This window comes from Zonotrichia albicollis, chromosome 1, assembly GCF_047830755.1.
Source record: "Zonotrichia albicollis isolate bZonAlb1 chromosome 1, bZonAlb1.hap1, whole genome shotgun sequence".
Lineage (NCBI taxonomy): Eukaryota > Metazoa > Chordata > Aves > Passeriformes > Passerellidae > Zonotrichia > Zonotrichia albicollis.
This window is the reverse complement of record NC_133819.1, coordinates 155139098-155156177: the sequence shown is the minus strand read 5'-3', so window position 1 is coordinate 155156177 and position 17080 is coordinate 155139098. Positions and strand designations below refer to the sequence as shown.

Here is a 17080-nt window from a genome sequence, read left to right as displayed (position 1 = left end):
CAGGTGTGTGACACAGGTGTGTGACACAGGTGTGTGACACAGGTGAAACACTGACAGCCAGCGTGCCCTTCAGCTCCTGTACAGGTGAGACAGGTGAGACACAGGTGTGTGACACAGGTGTGTGACACAGCCAGCGTGCCCTTCAGCTCCTGTACAGGTGAGACAGGTGAGACACAGGTGTGTGACACAGGTGTGTGACACAGCCAGCGTGCCCTTCAGCTCCTGTACAGGTGAGACACAGGTGTGTGACACAGGTGTGTGACACAGCCAGCGTGCCCTTCAATTCCTGTACAGGTGAGACAGGTGAGACACAGGTGTGTGACACAGCCAGCGTGCCCTTCAGCTCCTGTACAGGTGAGACAGGTGTGTGACACAGGTGTGTGACACAGGTGTGTGACACAGGTGAGACACTGACAGCCAGCGTGCCCTTCAGCTCCTGCAGGTGAGACATGTGAGACAGGTGAGACACAGGTGTGTGACACAGGTGTGTGACACAGCCAGTGTGCCCTTCAGCTCCTGTACAGGTGAGACAGGTGAGACACAGGTGTGTGACACAGGTGTGTGACACAGCCAGTGTGCCCTTCAGCTCCTGTACAGGTGAGACAGGTGAGGGACAGGTGTGTGACACAGCCAGCGTGCCCTTCAGCTCCTGTACAGGTGAGACAGGTGAGACACAGGTGTGACAGGTGTGTGACACAGGTGTGTGACACAGGTGTGTGACACAGGTGTGTGACACAGCCAGCGTGCCCTTCAGCTCCTGTACAGGTGAGACAGGTGAGGGACAGGTGTGTGACAGGTGTGTGACACAGGTGTGACACAGGTGTGTGACACAGGTGTGTGACACAGCCAGCGTGCCCTTCAATTCCTGTACAGGTGAGACAGGTGAGACAGGTGTGTGACACAGGTGTGTGACACAGGTGTGTGACACAGCCAGCGTGCCCTTCAGCTCCTGTACAGGTAAGGGACAGGTGAGACAGGTGTGTGACACAGGTGTGTGACACAGGTGTGTGACACAGCCAGCATGCCCTTCAGCTCCTGTACAGGTGAGACAGGTGAGAGACAGGTGTGACAGGTGTGACAAGTGTGACACAGGTGTGTGACACAGCCAGCGTGCCCTTCAGCTCCTGTACAGGTGAGACAGGTGAGACAGGTGTGTGACAGGTGAGACAGGTGTGTGACACAGGTGTGACACAGGTGTGACACTGACAGCCAGCGTGCCCTTCAGCTCCTGTACAGGTGAGACAGGTGAGACACAGGTGTGACACAGGTGTGTGACACAGCCAGCGTGCCCTTCAGCTCCTGCAGGTGAGACAGGTGAGACAGGTGTGACACAGGCGTGACACAGGTGTGTGACACAGGTGTGTGACACTGACAGCCAGTGTGCCCTTCAGCTCCTGTACAGGTGAGACAGGTGTGTGACACAGGTGTGTGACACAGGTGTGACACTGACACCCAGCGTGCCCTTCAGCTCCTGTACAGGTAAGGGACAGGTGACACAGGTGAGGGACACAGGTGTGTGACACAGGTGAGACACTGACAGCCAGCGTGCCCTTCAGCTCCTGTACAGGTGAGACAGGTGAGACAGGTGTGTGACACAGGTGTGTGACACAGGTGTGACACAGGTGTGACACAGGTGTGACACAGGTGTGACACTGACAGCCAGGGTGCCCTTCAACTCCTGCAGGTGAGACAGGTGAGTGACACAGGTGAGTGACAGCGACACAGGTGTGACACAGGTGAGTGACACAGGTGAGTGACACAGGTGTGACAGCGACAGCATCCTAGCACGAAGTTGGGGTGCATGAACTGCACAGGGCAGTGCCCAGGTGTGCCCAGCTGTGCCCAGGTGTATCTCAGGTGTGCCCCAGGTGTCCCCAGGTGCCCCCAGGTGCCCCCAGGTGTGCCCAGGTGTGCCCAGGTGTATCCCAGGTGTGCCCAGGTGTGCTCCTGACCTGCAGCACCCAGCCCAGGGCGAAGTCGGGGTGCATGAACTGCACAGGGCTGTGCCCAGGTGTGCCCAGGTGTGTCTGTGGATATCCCCAGCTGTACCCAGGTGTGCCCAGGTGTGCCCAGGTGTGCCCTCACCTGCAGCACCCAGCCCAAGGAAAAGTCGGGGTGCATGAACTCCACCAGGCGCAGCAGCAGCTCCACGGTCCGGATGTCGCCCTCGAAGCGATCGCGCAGGTCCAGGTACTGCACCTGCCCGGGGGGGCGGGGTCAGGGGGCGGGGCTGACAGGGACCCCGCCCACCGCCCAGGTGTGCCCCAGGTGTGCCCCAGGTGCCACCAGGTGTCCCCAGGTGTGTCCAGGTGTGTGCCCAGGTGTCACCAGGTGTGCCCCAGGTGTCCCCAGCTGTCCCAGGTGTGTCCCCATCTATCCCCAGGTGTGCCCTCAAGTGTGCCCACGTGTCCCAGGTGTATCCCAGGTGTGTCCCCAGGTGTGCCCCAGGTGTGCCCAGGTGTCCCCAGGTGTATTCCCAGGTGTCCCAGGTGTCCCAGGTGTATCCTAGGTGTATCCCAGGTGTGTCCCAGGTGTGCCCAAGTGTGCCCAGGTGTCCCCATCTGTCCCCAGGTGTATCCCCAGGTGTCCCAGCTGTCCCAGGTGTCCCCAGGTGTCCCCAGGTGTGCCAAGGTGTCCCCACGTGTCCCTATGTGTGTGCTCAGGTGTATCCCCAGGTGTCTCAGGTGTGCCCAGGTGTGCCCAGGTGTGCTCAGGTGTGTCCCAGGTGTGTCCCAGGTGTATCCCCAGGTGTATCCCCAGGTGTGCCCAGGTGTGTCCCAGGTGTATCCCCAGGTGTGTCCCCAGGTGTGTCCCCAGCTGTCCCCAGGTGTGTCTGTGGATATCCCCAGGTGTATCCCCAGGTGTGTCCCAGGTGTGTCCCCAGCTGTCCCCAGGTGTGTCTGTGGATATCCCCAGCTGTCCCCAGGTGTGTCCCAGGTGTGCCCAGGTGTGTCCCCAGGTGTGCCCAGGTGTATCCCCACGTGTGCCCAGCTGTGCCCAGGTGTCCCCAGATGTCCCCATCTCTCCCCAGGTGTGTCCCCAGGTGTGTCCCCAGCTGTCCCCAGGTGTGTCTGTGGATATCCCCAGGTGTGTCCCAGGTGTGTCCCAGGTGTATCCCCAGGTGTGCCCAGCTGTGCCCAGGTGTCCCCAGATGTCCCCATCTGTCCCCAGGTGTATCCCCAGGTGTATCCCCAGGTGCCCCAGGTGTGTCCCAGGTGTGCCCACCTTGACGGCCACGGGGGTCCCGTCGGGCAGCGTCGCCCGGTGCACCTGGGCCAGGCTGGCGGCCGCCACCGGCTCGTAGTCGAAGTCACGGAACATTCCGGAAGGCGTGGTCTGGAAATCCTCCAGGAACAGCTCGTCCACCTGGGACAGGTGGGACAGGTGAGACAGGTGAGGGACATTGGGGACACTGGGACAGGTGGGACAGGTGAGACATTGGGACAGGTGAGGGACACTGGGACAGGTGAGGGACACTGGGGACAGGTGAGGGACACTGGGGACAGGTGAGGGACACTGGGGACAGGTGAGGGGACACTGGGGACAGGTGAGGGGACACTGGGACAGGTGAGGGGACATTGGGACAGGTGAGGGACATTGGGGACAGGTGAGGGGACACTGGGGACAGGTGAGGGACACTGGGGACAGGTGAGGGGACACTGGGACAGGTGAGGGACACTGGGACAGGTGAGGGGACACTGGGGACAGGTGAGGGGACACTGGGACAGATGATGGACACTGGGGACAGGTGAGGGGACACTGGGACAGGTGAGGGACACTGGGACAGGTGAGGGGACACTGGGACAGATGATGGACACTGGGGACAGGTGAGGGGACACTGGGACAGGTGAGGGACACTGGGACAGGTGAGGGGACACTGGGACAGGTGAGGGACACTGGGACAGGTGAGGGACATTGGGGACAGGTGAGGGGACACTGGGACAGGTGAGGGACATTGGGACAGGTGAGGGACATTGGGACAGGTGAGGGACATTGGGACAGGTGAGGGACATTGGGACACTGGGACAGGTGAGACAGGTGAGGGACAGGTGAGGGACATTGGGACAGGTGAGGGGACATTGGGGACATTGGGGACAGGTGAGGGACATTGGGACAGGTGAGGGGACATTGGGACAGGTGAGGGGACATTGGGGACAGGTGAGGGAACAGTGGGACAGGTGAGGGACATTGGAGACAGGTGAGGGGACAGTGGGACAGGTGAGGGACACTGGGACATTGGGGACAGGTGAGGGACACTGGGACAGGTGAGGGACATTGGGACAGGTGAGGGACACTGGGACAGGTGAGGGACATTGGGGACAGGTGAGGGGACACTGGGACAGGTGAGGGACACTGAGGGGACATTGGGGACATCGGGGACTCTCTTCCATCCTGTTGTGTCCCCAAGCCCAAAGTCCCCCCAAGGGTTCACATTGTCCCCGTGCCACCCCCCCTGTGTGTCCCCAATGTCCCCAATGTCCCCAATGTCCCCCATTCCCCCAATGTCCCCAATGTCCCCACTGTCCCCAATGTCCTCAGTGTCCCCAATGTCCCCCAATCCCCCCAGTGTCCCCAATGTCACCTCCTGGTGTCCCCGGGGGCTGGCGCTGTCCTCCAGGGGTCTCAGTGTCATTGTCACCTCGGGGGGCAGCAGGTGGTCCATGGCCCCAATGTCCCCCAATGTCCCCCAATGTCCCCAATCCCCTCCGTGTCCCCAATGTCCCCAATCCCCCCAATGTCCCCAATGTCCCCACTGTCCCCAATCCCCCTCAATGTCCCCAATCCCCCCAGTGTCCCCAGTGTCACCTCCTGGTGTCCCCGGGGGCTGGCGCTGTCCTCCAGGGGTCTCAGTGTCATTGTCACCTCGGGGGGCAGCAGGTGGTCCATGGCCCCAATGTCCCCAATGTCCCCACTGTCCCCATGTCCCCAATGTCCCCCAATGTCCCCCCACTGTCCCCAATGTCCCCAATGTCCCCAATGTCCCCAATCCCCCCAATGTCCCCAATCCCCCCAATGTCCCCAGTGTCCCCAATCCCCCCAGTGTCCCCAGTGTCCCCAATGTCACCTCCTGGTGTCCCCGGGGGCTGGCGCTGTCCTCCAGGGGTCTCAGTGTCATTGTCACCTCGGGGGGCAGCAGGTGGTCCATGGCCCCAATGTCCCCCTATGTCCCCCAATGTCCCCAATCCCCCCAATGTCCCCAATGTCCCCAATCCCCCCAATGTCCCCAATGTCCCCCAATCCCCCCAATGTCCCCAATGTCCCCAATCCCCCCACTGTCACCTTCCTGGTGTCCCCGGGGGCTGGCGCTGTCCTCGAGCGGCCGCAGTGTCATTGTCACCTTGGGGGGCAGCAGGTGGTCCATGGCCCCAATGTCCCCCAATGTCCCCAATGTCCCCACTGTCCCCAGTGTCCCCAATCCCCCCAGTGTCCCCAATGTCCCCAATGTCCCCAATGTCCCCAATGTCACCTCCTGGTGTCCCCGGGGGCTGGCGCTGTCCTCCAGGGGTCTCAGTGTCATTGTCACCTCGGGGGGCAGCAGGTGGTCCACGGCCCCAATGTCCCCAATGTCCCCCAATGTCCCCAATGTCCCCAATGTCCTCAGTGTCCCCAATGTCCCCAATGTCCCTCAATGTCCCCAATCCCCCCACTGTCCCCAATCCCCCCAGTGTCCCCACTGTCACCTCCTGGTGCCCCCGGGGGCTGGCGCTGTCCTCCAGGGGTCTCAGTGTCATTGTCACCTCGGGGGGCAGCAGGTGGTCCATGGCACAGAGCCCCCAATGTCCCCAGTGTCCCCAATGTCCCCCAATCCCCCCAATGTCCCCAATGTCCCCCAATCCCCCCAATGTCCCCAATGTCCCCAATCCCCCCACTGTCACCTCCTGGTGTCCCCGGGGGCTGGCGCTGTCCTCCAGGGGTCTCAGTGTCATTGTCACCTCGGGGGGCAGCAGGTGGTCCATGGCCCCAATGTCCCCCAATGCCCCCAATGTCCCCAATCCCCCCCAATCCCCCCAATGCCCCCAGTGTCCCCAATGTCCCCAATCCCCCCAATGTCCCCAATCCCCCCACTGTCCCCATCACCTCCTGGTGTCCCCGGGGGCTGGCGCTGTCCTCGAGGGGTCTCAGTGTCATTGTCACCTCGGGGGGCAGCAGGTGGTCCATGGCGCAGAGCCCCTGGCCCAGCTTCACGTACAGGCCCCCGTTGGAGAGCGCCCCCTGCAGGAGGCGCTGCCCCGCGCGGCGGTGACACAGCGACATGGCCGACAGGTACGCGGGGCTGTCCTGGGGGGACACAGGTGTGTGACACAGGTGTGACAGGTGTGACACACACAGACATGGCCGACAGGTACACAGGGCTGTCCTGGGACAGGGGGGACACAGGTGTGACACAGGTGTGACAAGTGTGATAGGTGTGATAGGTGTGATAGGTGTGATAGGTGTGATAGGTGTGATAGGTGTGTGTGACACAGCGACATCGCTGACAGGTACGCGGGGCTGTCCTACAGGTGTGACACAGGTGTGTGTGACACAGGTGTGACAGGTGTGTGACACAGGTGTGACACAGGTGTGACACAGGTGTGTGACACAGGGACATGGCCGACAGGTACACAGGGCTGTCCTGGGTGTGACACAGATGTGTGTGACACAGGTGTGTGTGACACACACAGACATGGCCGACAGGTACGCGGGGCTGTCCTGGGGACAGGTGTGACACAGGTGTGACAGGTATGACAGGTGTGTGTGACATAGGTGTGTGTGACACAGGGACATGGCCGACAGGTACGCGAGGCTGTCCTGGGTGTGACACAGGTGTGACACAGGTGTGTGACATAAATACAGGTGTGTGACACAGGTGTGACACAGGGACATTGCTGACAGGTACGCGGGGCTGTCCTGGGTGGGACACAGGTGTGACCCAGGTGTGACACAGGTGTGTGTGACATAAATACAGGTGTGACACAGGGACATGGCCGACAGGTACACGGGGCTGTCCTGCAGGTGTGACAGGTGTGACACAGGTGTGACATAAATACAGGTGTGACACAGGGACATGGCCGACAGGTACACGGGGCTGTCCTGCAGGGGACAGGTGTGACATAAATACAGGTGTGTGTGACACAGCGACATGGCCGACAGGTACGCGGGGCTGTCCTGGGGACACAGGACAGGTGTGACCCAGGTGTGACACAGGTGTGTGTGACACAGGGACATCGCTGACAGATACATGGGGCTGTCCTGGGGACAGGTGTGGGTGACACAGGTGTGACACAGGTGTGTGTGACACAGGTGTGACATAAATACAGGTGTGTGACACAGGTGTGTGTGGCACAGCGACATGGCCGACAGGTACGCGGGGCTGTCCTGGGTGTGACACAGGTGTGACAGGTGTGACACAGGTGTGACACACACAGACATGGCCGACAGGTACGTGGGGCTGTCCTGGGGGGACAGGTGTGTGACACAGGTGTGACACAGGTGTGACACAGGTGTGACAGGTGTGACACAGGTGTGTGTGACACAGGGACATGGCCGACAGGTACGCGGGGCTGTCCTGCAGGGGACAGGTGTGACACAGGTGTGACATAAATACAGGTGTGTGTGACACAGCGACATTGCTGACAGGTACGCGGGGCTGTCCTGGGGGGACAGGTGTGTGTGACACAGGTGTGACACAGGTGTGACACAGGTGTGACAGGTGTGACACAGGTGTGTGTGAGACAGGTGTGACACAGATGTGACACAGGTGTGACACAGGTGTGTGTGACACAGGTGTGTGTGACACAGGGACATGGCCGACAGGTACGCGGGGCTGTCCTGGGGACAGGTGTGACACAGGTGTGACACAGGTGTGTGTGACACAGGTGTGTGACATAAATACAGGTGTGTGTGAGACAGGTGTGTGTGACCCAGGTGTGACACAGGTGTGACCCCCCTCCCAAATTCCCCCCAGAATTCCCCCATAATTCCCCAAACCACCCAAAATCCCCCCAAAATCCCCCCATTCCTCTCGAACTCTCCCCAAATCCCCCCAAAACCCTCCGGGACCCCCCAAAATCCCCCCAAAATCCCCCCAAAATCCCCCCCAAACCTTCCAAAAATCCCCCAAATCCCCCCAATTTCTCCCCTATCCCCTCAGAACCCCCTAAATCCCACCTGGGACCCCCCAAATCCCCCCAAATTCTCGAAATCCCCCCCAAAATCCCCCCAGGACCCCCCCCAATTCCCCAAAATCCCCCTCAAATCTCCCCAAAAATGCCCCAATCCCCCCCAGGACCCCCCAAATCCCCTCAGAACCCCCCTAAATCCTTCTGGGACCCCCCCAAATCCCCCCCAAATTCTCGAAATCCCCCCTAAATCCCCCTCCCAATCCCCCCAGGACCCCCCCAATTCCCCAAAATCCCCCCCCAAAGTCCCCAAATCTCCCCCAAAATCCCCCCAAAAATGCCCCAAACCCCCCTGGGACCCCCCAAAATCCTCCCCAATTTCCCCACCTGCTCGAGCCCCCTCAGCTCCACCTTGGTTGTCCACCAATAATCGAGGGAGATGCGGAGCCCGACCGAGAGGGACCTGGGGGGAAATGGGGGGTCAGGGGGACCCCAAAATCCCCCCAAAATCACCCCAAAAACCCCAAAAATCCCCCCAAAAGCCAACCCCAAAATCCCCAAAAAAATCCCAAAAATCCCCCCAAAAATCCAAAAAATCCCCTCAAAAACCGACCCAAAAACCGACCCCAAAACCGACGACCCCAAAAACAACAAAATCACCCAGAAAAATCCCAAAAATCCCCCCAAAAAAGCAACCCCAAAAACCCCCAAAATCACCCCCAGAAAAAATCCCAAAAAATCCCCCCCAAAAACCGACCCCAAAAAACCCCAAAATCCCCCCAAAACCCGACCCCAAAAAACCCCCAAAATCACCCCAGAAAAATCCCAAAATCCCTCCAAAAACCGATCCCAAACCAACAAAATCCCTCTAAAAGAGCTGAACCCCAAAAACCCCAAAATCCACCCCAAAAACCCCAAAATCACCCCAGAAAAATCCAAAAATCCCAAATCACCCCAAAAAATCCCAAAAATCACCCCAAAAACCGATCCCAAAAACCCCAAAATCACCCCAAAAACCAATCCCCCAAAAACCCCCCAAAAACCACCCCCAAAAATCCAAAAAATTCCCCCAAAACCACCCCCAAAACCCCCAAATTCCCCCCAGAAAAATCCCAAAAATCCCCCCAAACCCCCCCCAAAACCCCCAAATCCCCCGACCCCAAAACCCCAAACCCTCCCCAAAAGCACCCCCAAAACCCCCAAAACCACCCCAAATTCCCCCAAATCCCAGCCCCCACCCCACGCACCCACCGACCTGAGGGGCACCCCAAAATCACCCCCAAAATCCCAAAACCGACCCCAAAACCCCAAATCACCCCAAAAATCCCAAAACCCCCCCAAAACCCCAAAATCCCCCAAAACCCGACCCCAAAACCCCAAAATCACCCCAGAAATCCCAAAATCCCCCCAAAACCGACCCCAAACCACAAAATTCCTCTAAAAAGCTGAACCCCAAAACCCCAAAATCCCCCCCCAACCAACCCCAAACACCCCCAAAATTCCCCAACCCCAAAAATTCCCAAAGACCCCAAACCCTCTGAACCCCTAAAGTCCGAGGCCCAAATCCCCCCAAAACCCCCCAAAAATCCCCCAAAAACCCCCAAAATGCCCCACCCAATCCCCCACCAAACCCCCAAACCCCCAGGACCCCCCAAATCCCCCCAAACCCCCCCACCCCCCAAACCCCCCAACCCCCCAATCCCCCCAGACCCCATCCCCAATCCCCCCAACCATCCCCTCCCAAATCCCCTCAGGACCCCCCCAAATCCCCCCAAATTTCCCCAAATCCCTCCCAAAGCTCCCCAAATCTCCCTAAATCCCCCCAACATCTCCCCAAATCCCCCCCAATCCCCCCTAAATCCATCAGCCCTCCCAAATCCCTCCCAAATCCCCCTCAAGACCCCCCAAAACCCCCCAGACCCCCCAAATCCCCTCTAAACCCCCTACATCTCCCTCTGGCCCCCAAAATCCATTCTGAGCCTTCCCAAACCCCCCCAAACTCCCCCAAATCCCCCCAAATCCCCTCAGATCCCCCCCAAGACACCCAGGACCCCCAAATCCCCCCCAGGACCCCCAAATCCCCCCCTCAGGACCCCTTAATTCCCCCAGAACCCCCCCCTTAAGCCCTCAGGACCCCCCCAAACCCCTTCAGGACCCCCCAAATCCCCCAAACCCCTTCAGGATCCCCCCAAGACCCCCCAAATCCAATCTGAGCCCTCCCAATCCCCCCTAAATCCCCTCAGGACCCCCAAATCCCCCCCAAACTCCCTCAGGACCCCCTCAGGACCCCCCAAATCCCCCTCAAACCCACTTAGCCCCCCCCCCAAAATTCCCCCTAACCTCCCAACCGTCTAAATCCCCCCCAAATTCCCCCAAATCCCCCCAGGACCCCCCAATCTCCCCCAAATACATTCTGAGCCCTCCCAAACCCCCCCAACCCCCCAATTCCCCCCCCAAACCCCTCCGATCCCCCCGAATCCCCCCCCAGGACCCCAAACTCCCCCAATCCCCCCCAATTCCCCTCAGGACCCCCCAAATCCCCCCAAATCCCTCCGAATCCCCCCCCAAATCCCCAGGACCCCCCCAAATACCCCCATCCCCGTACCTGCAGAACCGCCCCTAAACTCCCCCCAATCCCCCCCAATCCCCCAATTCCCTCAGGACCCCCAAATCAAACCCAAATCCCCCCAAATCCCTCCCAGGACCCCCAAATCTCCCCCCGTACCTGCAGAACCACCCCTTAAACCCCCCCAAATCCCCTCAGGACCCCCCCAAATCAAACCCAAATCCCTCCCAGGACTCCCAAATCCCCCCCCCCCCCGTACCTGCAGAACCGCCCCTTAAACCCCCCCAAATCCCCCCCCAACAACCCCCCAATCCCCCCCCAAATCAAACCCAAATCCCCCCGAATCCCTCCCAGGACCCCCAAATCCCCCCCCCCGTACCTGCAGAACCGCCCCTTAAAACCCCCCCCAATCCCCCCCAAATCCCCCCCAATCCCCCCCAGGACCCCCCCAAATCAAACCCAAATCCCCCCGAATCCCTCCCAGGACCCCCAAACCCCCCCCAATCCCCCCCAATTCCCCTCAGGACCCCTCAAATCAAACCCAAATCCCCCCAGGACCCCCAAACCCCCCCAAACCCCCCCCAATCCCCCCCAATTCCCCTCAGGACCCCTCAAATCAAACCCAAATCCCCTCCAGGACCCCCAATCCCCCCCCAATCCCCCCCCAATCCCCCCCAATTCCCCTCAGGACCCCCCAAATCCCCCCAAATCCCCCCAATCCCCCCGTACCTGCAGAACCTGCCCACGCCCTCGAGCAGGATCCTGGCCCGGCGCCGCTGGGGGGGCTCGGCCAGAGCCAGAGAGACCCCCAGGGACCCCCCCCAGGGCCAGGGAGACCCCCAGGGACAGCAGCGGCCAGCGGGGGCGCCTGGGGGCAAAGGTCAGGGGTCAGGGGTCAGGGGTCAGGGGTCAGGGACAGCAGGGGGGCCTGGGGGCAAAGGTCAGGGGTCAGGGGTCAGGGACACCCCCAGGGACAGCAGGGGGGCCTGGGGGCAAAGGTCAGGGGTCACACAGACCCCCAGGGACAGCAGGGGCCAGCGGGGGCGCCTGGGGGCAAAGGTCAGGGGTCAGGGGTCACACAGACCCCCAGGGACAGTGGGGGGGGCTGGGGGCAAAGGTCAGGGGTCAGGGGTCACACAGACCCCCAGGGACAGCGGGGGGGCTGGGGGCAAAGGTCAGGGGTCAGGGGTCAGAGGTCAGGGATACACCCAGGGACAGCAGCGGCCAGCAGGGGGACCTGGGGATAGGGCAAAGGTCAGGGGTCAGGGGTCAGGGATACACCCAGGGACAGCGGGGGCGCCTGGGGGCAAAGGTCAGGGGTCAGGGGTCACTGAGACCCCCAGGGACAGCAGGGGGGCTGGGGGCAAAGGTCAGGGGTCAGGGGTCACTGAGACCCCCAGGGACAGCAGCGGCCAGCGGGGGGGGGGGCTGGGGGCAAAGGTCAGGGGTCAGGGGTCACTGAGACCCCCAGGGACAGCAGGGGCCAGCGGGGGGCCTGGGGGACAGGGCAAAGGTCAGGGGTCAGAGGTCAGGGGTCAGAGGTCAGGGATAATCCCAGGGCCACAGTGAGATCAATGGGAACTTTATGGGGGGCAAGGAACAGGTCAAAGGTCACCAACAGCCCCAGGGGCCACCACAGGGATAGGTCAGGGGTCAAGGGTGGGGGTCAGGGGTCAGAGGTCAAAGTTCAGGGTTAGGGATCAAGGGTCAGGGTCAAAGGTCAAGGGCATGCTGGAGATCAGGGGTCGGGAGCTGGGGTCAGAGGTCAGGGGTCAAAGAGCCTCTGTGGGTCAAGGTCTGGCTGTGAGTCAGGGGTCAGAGGTCAGAGGTCAGGGGTCAATGTGGAGGTCTGGGCTTGGGTTCAGAGGTCAAGGTCAAAATGTAGGTCAGGGGTCAGTGACTAAGGGTGGGGTCAGGGGTCAAAGTTCAGGGTCAGAGGTCCGGGGTTAAGAGCTGGGGTTAGGGGTCAAAGACCCTCTATGGGGCAGAGAGTAGGGGCTGGGGTCAGAGGTCAAGGGTTGGGGTCAGGGGTCAAGGGTCAAGGTCAGGAGCCAAGGCTCTGGGTTCAGGGGTCAAGGGTCAAGGATCTGGGGTCAAGGTCATAAGTCAAGGGTTGGGGTCAAAGGTCAAAGTTCAGGGTCAAGGATCCCCCAGACTCCTCCCCCCAAGGACCTCCCCCCAAACCCTCAATTTGGGTGGGGGGTCCCAAATTCCCTCCCCCCCCAATTTGAGTCAGGGTCTCAGAGCCCCCCCAGACCCCAAATTTGGGTGGGGGTCCTAAATGCCCCCTGGATTCCCCCAAGGACCCCACCCCAATTTGGGTCTGGGGTCTCTCCCTGCGCCTCCCCCCCCATTATTTTGGGTCTGGGGTCTCCTCCCGTTCCTCCCAATTTGGGTCTGGGGTCTCTCCCCGCCCCTCCCCCCCATTATTTTGGGTCTGCAGTCTCTCTGTTTCCCCTCCCCCCATTATTTTGGGTCTGGGGTCTCCCCCTGCCCCTCCCCCCTCCCCCCATTATTTTGGGGTCTGGGGTCTCCCCCTGCCCCTCCCACCCCCCCCATTATTTCGGGTCTGGGGTCTCTCTGTTTCCCCTCCCCCCTCCCCCCCGTTATTTTGGGTCTGGGGTCTCTCCCCGCCCCTCCCCCTTTATTTTGGGTCTGGGGTCTCCCCGCCCCCCCCCCATTATTTTGGGTCTGGGGTCTCTCTGTTTCCCCTCCCTCTCCATTATTTTGGGTCTGGGGTCTCTCCCCGCCCCTCCCCCCCATTACTTTGGGTCTGGGGTCTCTCTCTGCCCCTCCCCCCTCCCCCATTATTTTGGGCCTGGGGTCTCCCTGCCCCTCCCCCTACAATTTGGGTCTGGGGTCTCTCTGTTTATCCTCCCCCATTATTTTGGGTCTGGGGTCTCTCTGTTTCCCCTCCCCCATTATTTTGGGTCTGGGGTCTCTCTGTTTCCCCTCCCCCCCATTAATTTGGGTCTGGGGTCTCCTCCTGCCCCTCCCCCCACAATTTGGGTCTGGGGTCTCTCTGTTTCTCCTCCCCCATTATTTTGGGTCTGGGGTCTCTCTGTTTCCCTCCCCCCCATTATTTTGGGTCTGGGGTCTCTCTGTTTCCCTCCCCCCCCCATTATTTTGGGTCTGGGGCCTCTCCCCGCCCCTCCCCCGTTATTTTGGGTCTGGGGTCTCTCTGTTTCCCCTCCCCCCATTATTTTGGGTCTGGGGTCTCTCTGTTTCTCCTCCCCCATTATTTTGGGTCTGGGGTCTCCCCGCCCCTCCCTCATCCCCCCCATTATTTTGGGTCTGGGGTCTCTCCCCGCCCCTCCCCCCTCCCCCCCCATTATTTTGGGTCTGGGGTCTCCCCGCCCCTCCCCCTCCCCTCACAATTTGGGTCTGGGGTCTCTCTGTTTCTCCTCCCCCATTATTTTGGGTCTGGGGTCTCTCTGTTTCCCCTCCCCCCCCATTATTTTGGGTCTGGGGTCTCTCCCCGCCCCTCCCCCGTTATTTTGGGTCTGGGGTCTCTCTGTTTCCCTGCCCCTCCCCCCCCTATTATTTTGGGTCTGGGTCCACGCCCGCCCCTCCCCCATTATTTGGGTCTGGGGTCTCTCTGTTTCCCCTCCCCCCATTATTTTGGGTCTGGGGTCTCCTCCCGTTCCTCCCAATTTGGGTCTGGGGTCTCTCCCCGCCCCTCCCCCCCCGTTATTTTGGGTCTGGGGTCTCCTCCCGTTCCTCCCAATTTGGGTCTGGGGTCTTTCTCTGTGTACCCCCCGCCCATTATTTTGGGGCTGGGGTCTCTCTGTTTCCCCTCCCCCCCGTTATTTTGGGTCTGGGGTCTCTCCCCGCCCCTCCCCCCATTAATTTGGGTCTGGGGTCTCTCCCCGCCCCTCCCCCATTATTTTGGGTCTGGGGTCTCCTTGTTTCCCCTCCCCCCCATTATTTTGGGTCTGGGGTCTCTCTGTTCCCCCCCCATTATTTTGGGTCTGGGTCTCCCCTCCCCCCCATTATTTTGGGTCTGGGGTCTCCCCGCCCCTCCCCCCTCCCCCCCATTATTTTGGGTCTGGGGTCTCTCCCTGCCCCTCCCCCCTCCCCCCCATTATTTTGGGTCTGGGGTCTCCCCGCCCCTCCCCCCCCATTATTTTGGGTCTGGGGTCTCTCCCTGCTCCTCCCCCATTAATTTGGGTCTGGGGTCTCTCCCCGTCCCTCCCCAATTATTTTGGGTCTGGGGTCTCTCTGTTTCCCCCCCCCATTATTTTGGGTCTGGGGTCTCTCTGTGTCTCCTCCCCCATTATTTTGGTCTGGGGTCTCTCCCCGCCCCTCCCCCCTCACCTCGCGCTCTCTCCGGGGCCCCCCGCGCTCTCCGGGGGGGGAGGGGCAGCAGCCGCACCTGGGGGGGAAGGGGCGGGGTCAGGATGGAAGGGGCGGAGTCAGGGAGAAGGGGCGGGGTCAGGAGAAAGGGGCGGGGTCAGGGGAAAGGGGTGGGGTCAGGGGAAGGGGCGGTGTCAGGGGGGACCCCAAAAACCCGCGGGGGGGGGCGGGAGGAGGGGACATTGGGGGGGGTTCAGGTGACATTGGGGGGGTCCCAGGGGGGTTCAGGTGACATTTAGGGGGTCCCAGGTGACCTTGAGGGGACATTGGGGGCTCCCAGGTGACACTGGGGGGGTCCTCGGTGGGTCCATGGGGGGTCCCGGGGGGGTTCAGGTGACATTTGGGGGTCCCAGGAGGCATTGGGGGGGGTCCCAGGGGACATTGGGGGGTCCTGGGCTCCCAGGTGACACTGGGGGGGTCCTGGGGGGGTCCATGAGGGGTCTCGGGAGGGTTCAGGTGACATTTGGGGGTCCCGGGTGACACTGGGGTGACATTGGGGGGGGGTCCATGGGGGGCCCTGAGGGGGGGTTCAGATAACACTGAGGGGTCCCGGGGGGGTCGGTGACATTTGGGAGGGGTCCCAGTGACACTGAGGGGGTCCCAGGGGTTCCTGTGACACCGGGGGGGTCTCGCAGGGAAGGGGCGGTGACAATGGGGGGGGGTCCCAAGGGGGGTTGGTGACATTGGGGGGCGGGGGTTCCCGAGGGGGTGGGGCCAGTGAGGAGACCCGGGGAAAGGTCAATGACAAAGGGGGGGTGACATTGGGGGAGGGGTCCCGGTGACATTGGGGGGGGTCGCGGTGACAAAGGGGGGGTCCCGGAGTGGGCGGGTCCATGCGGGGTTCCCGGGGGGGTCCCGGTGACATTGGGGGGTCCCGGAGTGGGCGGGTCCATGAGGGGCTCCCGGGGGGGTCCTGGTGACATTGGGGGGGTCCCGGAGTGGGCGGGTCCATGCAGGGTTCCCGGGGGGTGGTCCCGGTGACAATGGGGGGGTCCCGGTGACAAAGGGGGGGTCCCGGAGTGGGCGGGTCCATGCGGGGATCCCGGAGGGGGTCCCGGTGACAATGGGGGGGGTCCCGGTGACATTGGGGAGTCTCGGAGTGGAGGTCAGTGACATCGGGGGGGTCCCGGTGACATTGGGGGGGGTCCCGGTGACACTGGGGGCTCCCGGAGTGGGCGGGTCCATGCAGGGTTCCCGGGGGATCCCGGTGACAAAGGGGGGGTCCCGGTGACATTGGGGGAGTCTCGGAGTGGAGGTCAGTGACATCGGGGGGGTCCCGGTGACATTGGGGGGGGTGTTCCCGGGGGGATCCCGGTGACAAAGGGGGGGGTCCCGGTGACATTGGGGGAGTCTCGGAGTGGAGGTCAGTGACATCGGGGGGTCCCGGTGACATTGGGGGGGTCCCGGAGCGGGCGGGTCCATGCGGGGCTCCCGGGGGGGGTCCCGGTGACAAAGGGGGGTGTCCCGGAGTGGGCGGGTCATGCGGGGCTCCAGGGGGGGGGGTCCCGGTGACATTGGGGGTGTCCCGGAGTGGGCGGCTCCCATGAGGGGATCCCGGGGGGTGGTCCCGGTGACAATGAGGGGGTCCCGGTGACAAAGGGGGGGTCCCGGAGTGGGGCGGGTCCATGCGGGGTTCCCGGGGGGGGGGTCCCGGCGGAAGTTGCGGGAAGTTCCGGGGGGGTTTCCCACGGTGGGGCAGGGGTGACCCCGGCCCGGGGGGGGGGTGACCCCAAGGTGGGGGAGGGGTCGGTCCCAATGAGGGGGGAGGGGTCCCCAATTTTTGGGGGGGGGGGGGGGATCCCGGTTCCGCCCCTCCCCCCCCCCCCTCACCGCCCTCCGCAGCCCCATCGCCGCCGCCGCCGCCGCCGCGCGCCCGGCCCCACCCCCCCGCGCCGCCCCATTGGCCGAGCCCGCCGCCGGCCCCGCCCCCCGCGCCTCCCCATTGGCCGAACCCCGCCGCGAGGCCCCGCCCGTCCCGCGCCGCCCCGCGCGCTGATTGGCCGGAACGAACCGCGAGCGGGAATGGGCAGAGGGGGCGTGGCCGTAGTAGAGAGGG

General features: G+C 62.3%; 1 protein-coding gene across 6 annotated transcripts in view; it reads right to left on the bottom strand.

The window, feature by feature from the left end:
* The window catches only part of ADCK5 (aarF domain containing kinase 5), a 38388-nt gene extending 21482 nt beyond the window's left edge, over positions 1-16906 (bottom strand). For 4 of the 6 annotated variants that reach the window (XM_074558700.1, XM_074558708.1, XM_074558713.1 and 1 more), the window contains exons 1-7: positions 16855-16906; positions 14986-15043; positions 11398-11536; positions 8490-8565; positions 6079-6279; positions 3226-3366; positions 2086-2199 (exon numbers count right to left, since the gene is read on the bottom strand). In XM_074558700.1, coding sequence (XP_074414801.1) covers positions 2086-2199; positions 3226-3366; positions 6079-6279; positions 8490-8565; positions 11398-11536; positions 14986-15043; positions 16855-16872 — 747 coding nt within the window. In that variant the 5' untranslated portion in view covers positions 16873-16906. Of the gene's footprint in view, positions 1-2085; positions 2200-3225; positions 3367-4582; positions 4683-6078; positions 6280-8489; positions 8566-11397; positions 11537-14985; positions 15044-16854 lie in introns of those variants that run through there. The other 2 variants (XM_074558726.1, XM_074558733.1) reach the window with 2 other exon arrangements.
* Positions 16907-17080: the final 174 nt, after the last annotated feature.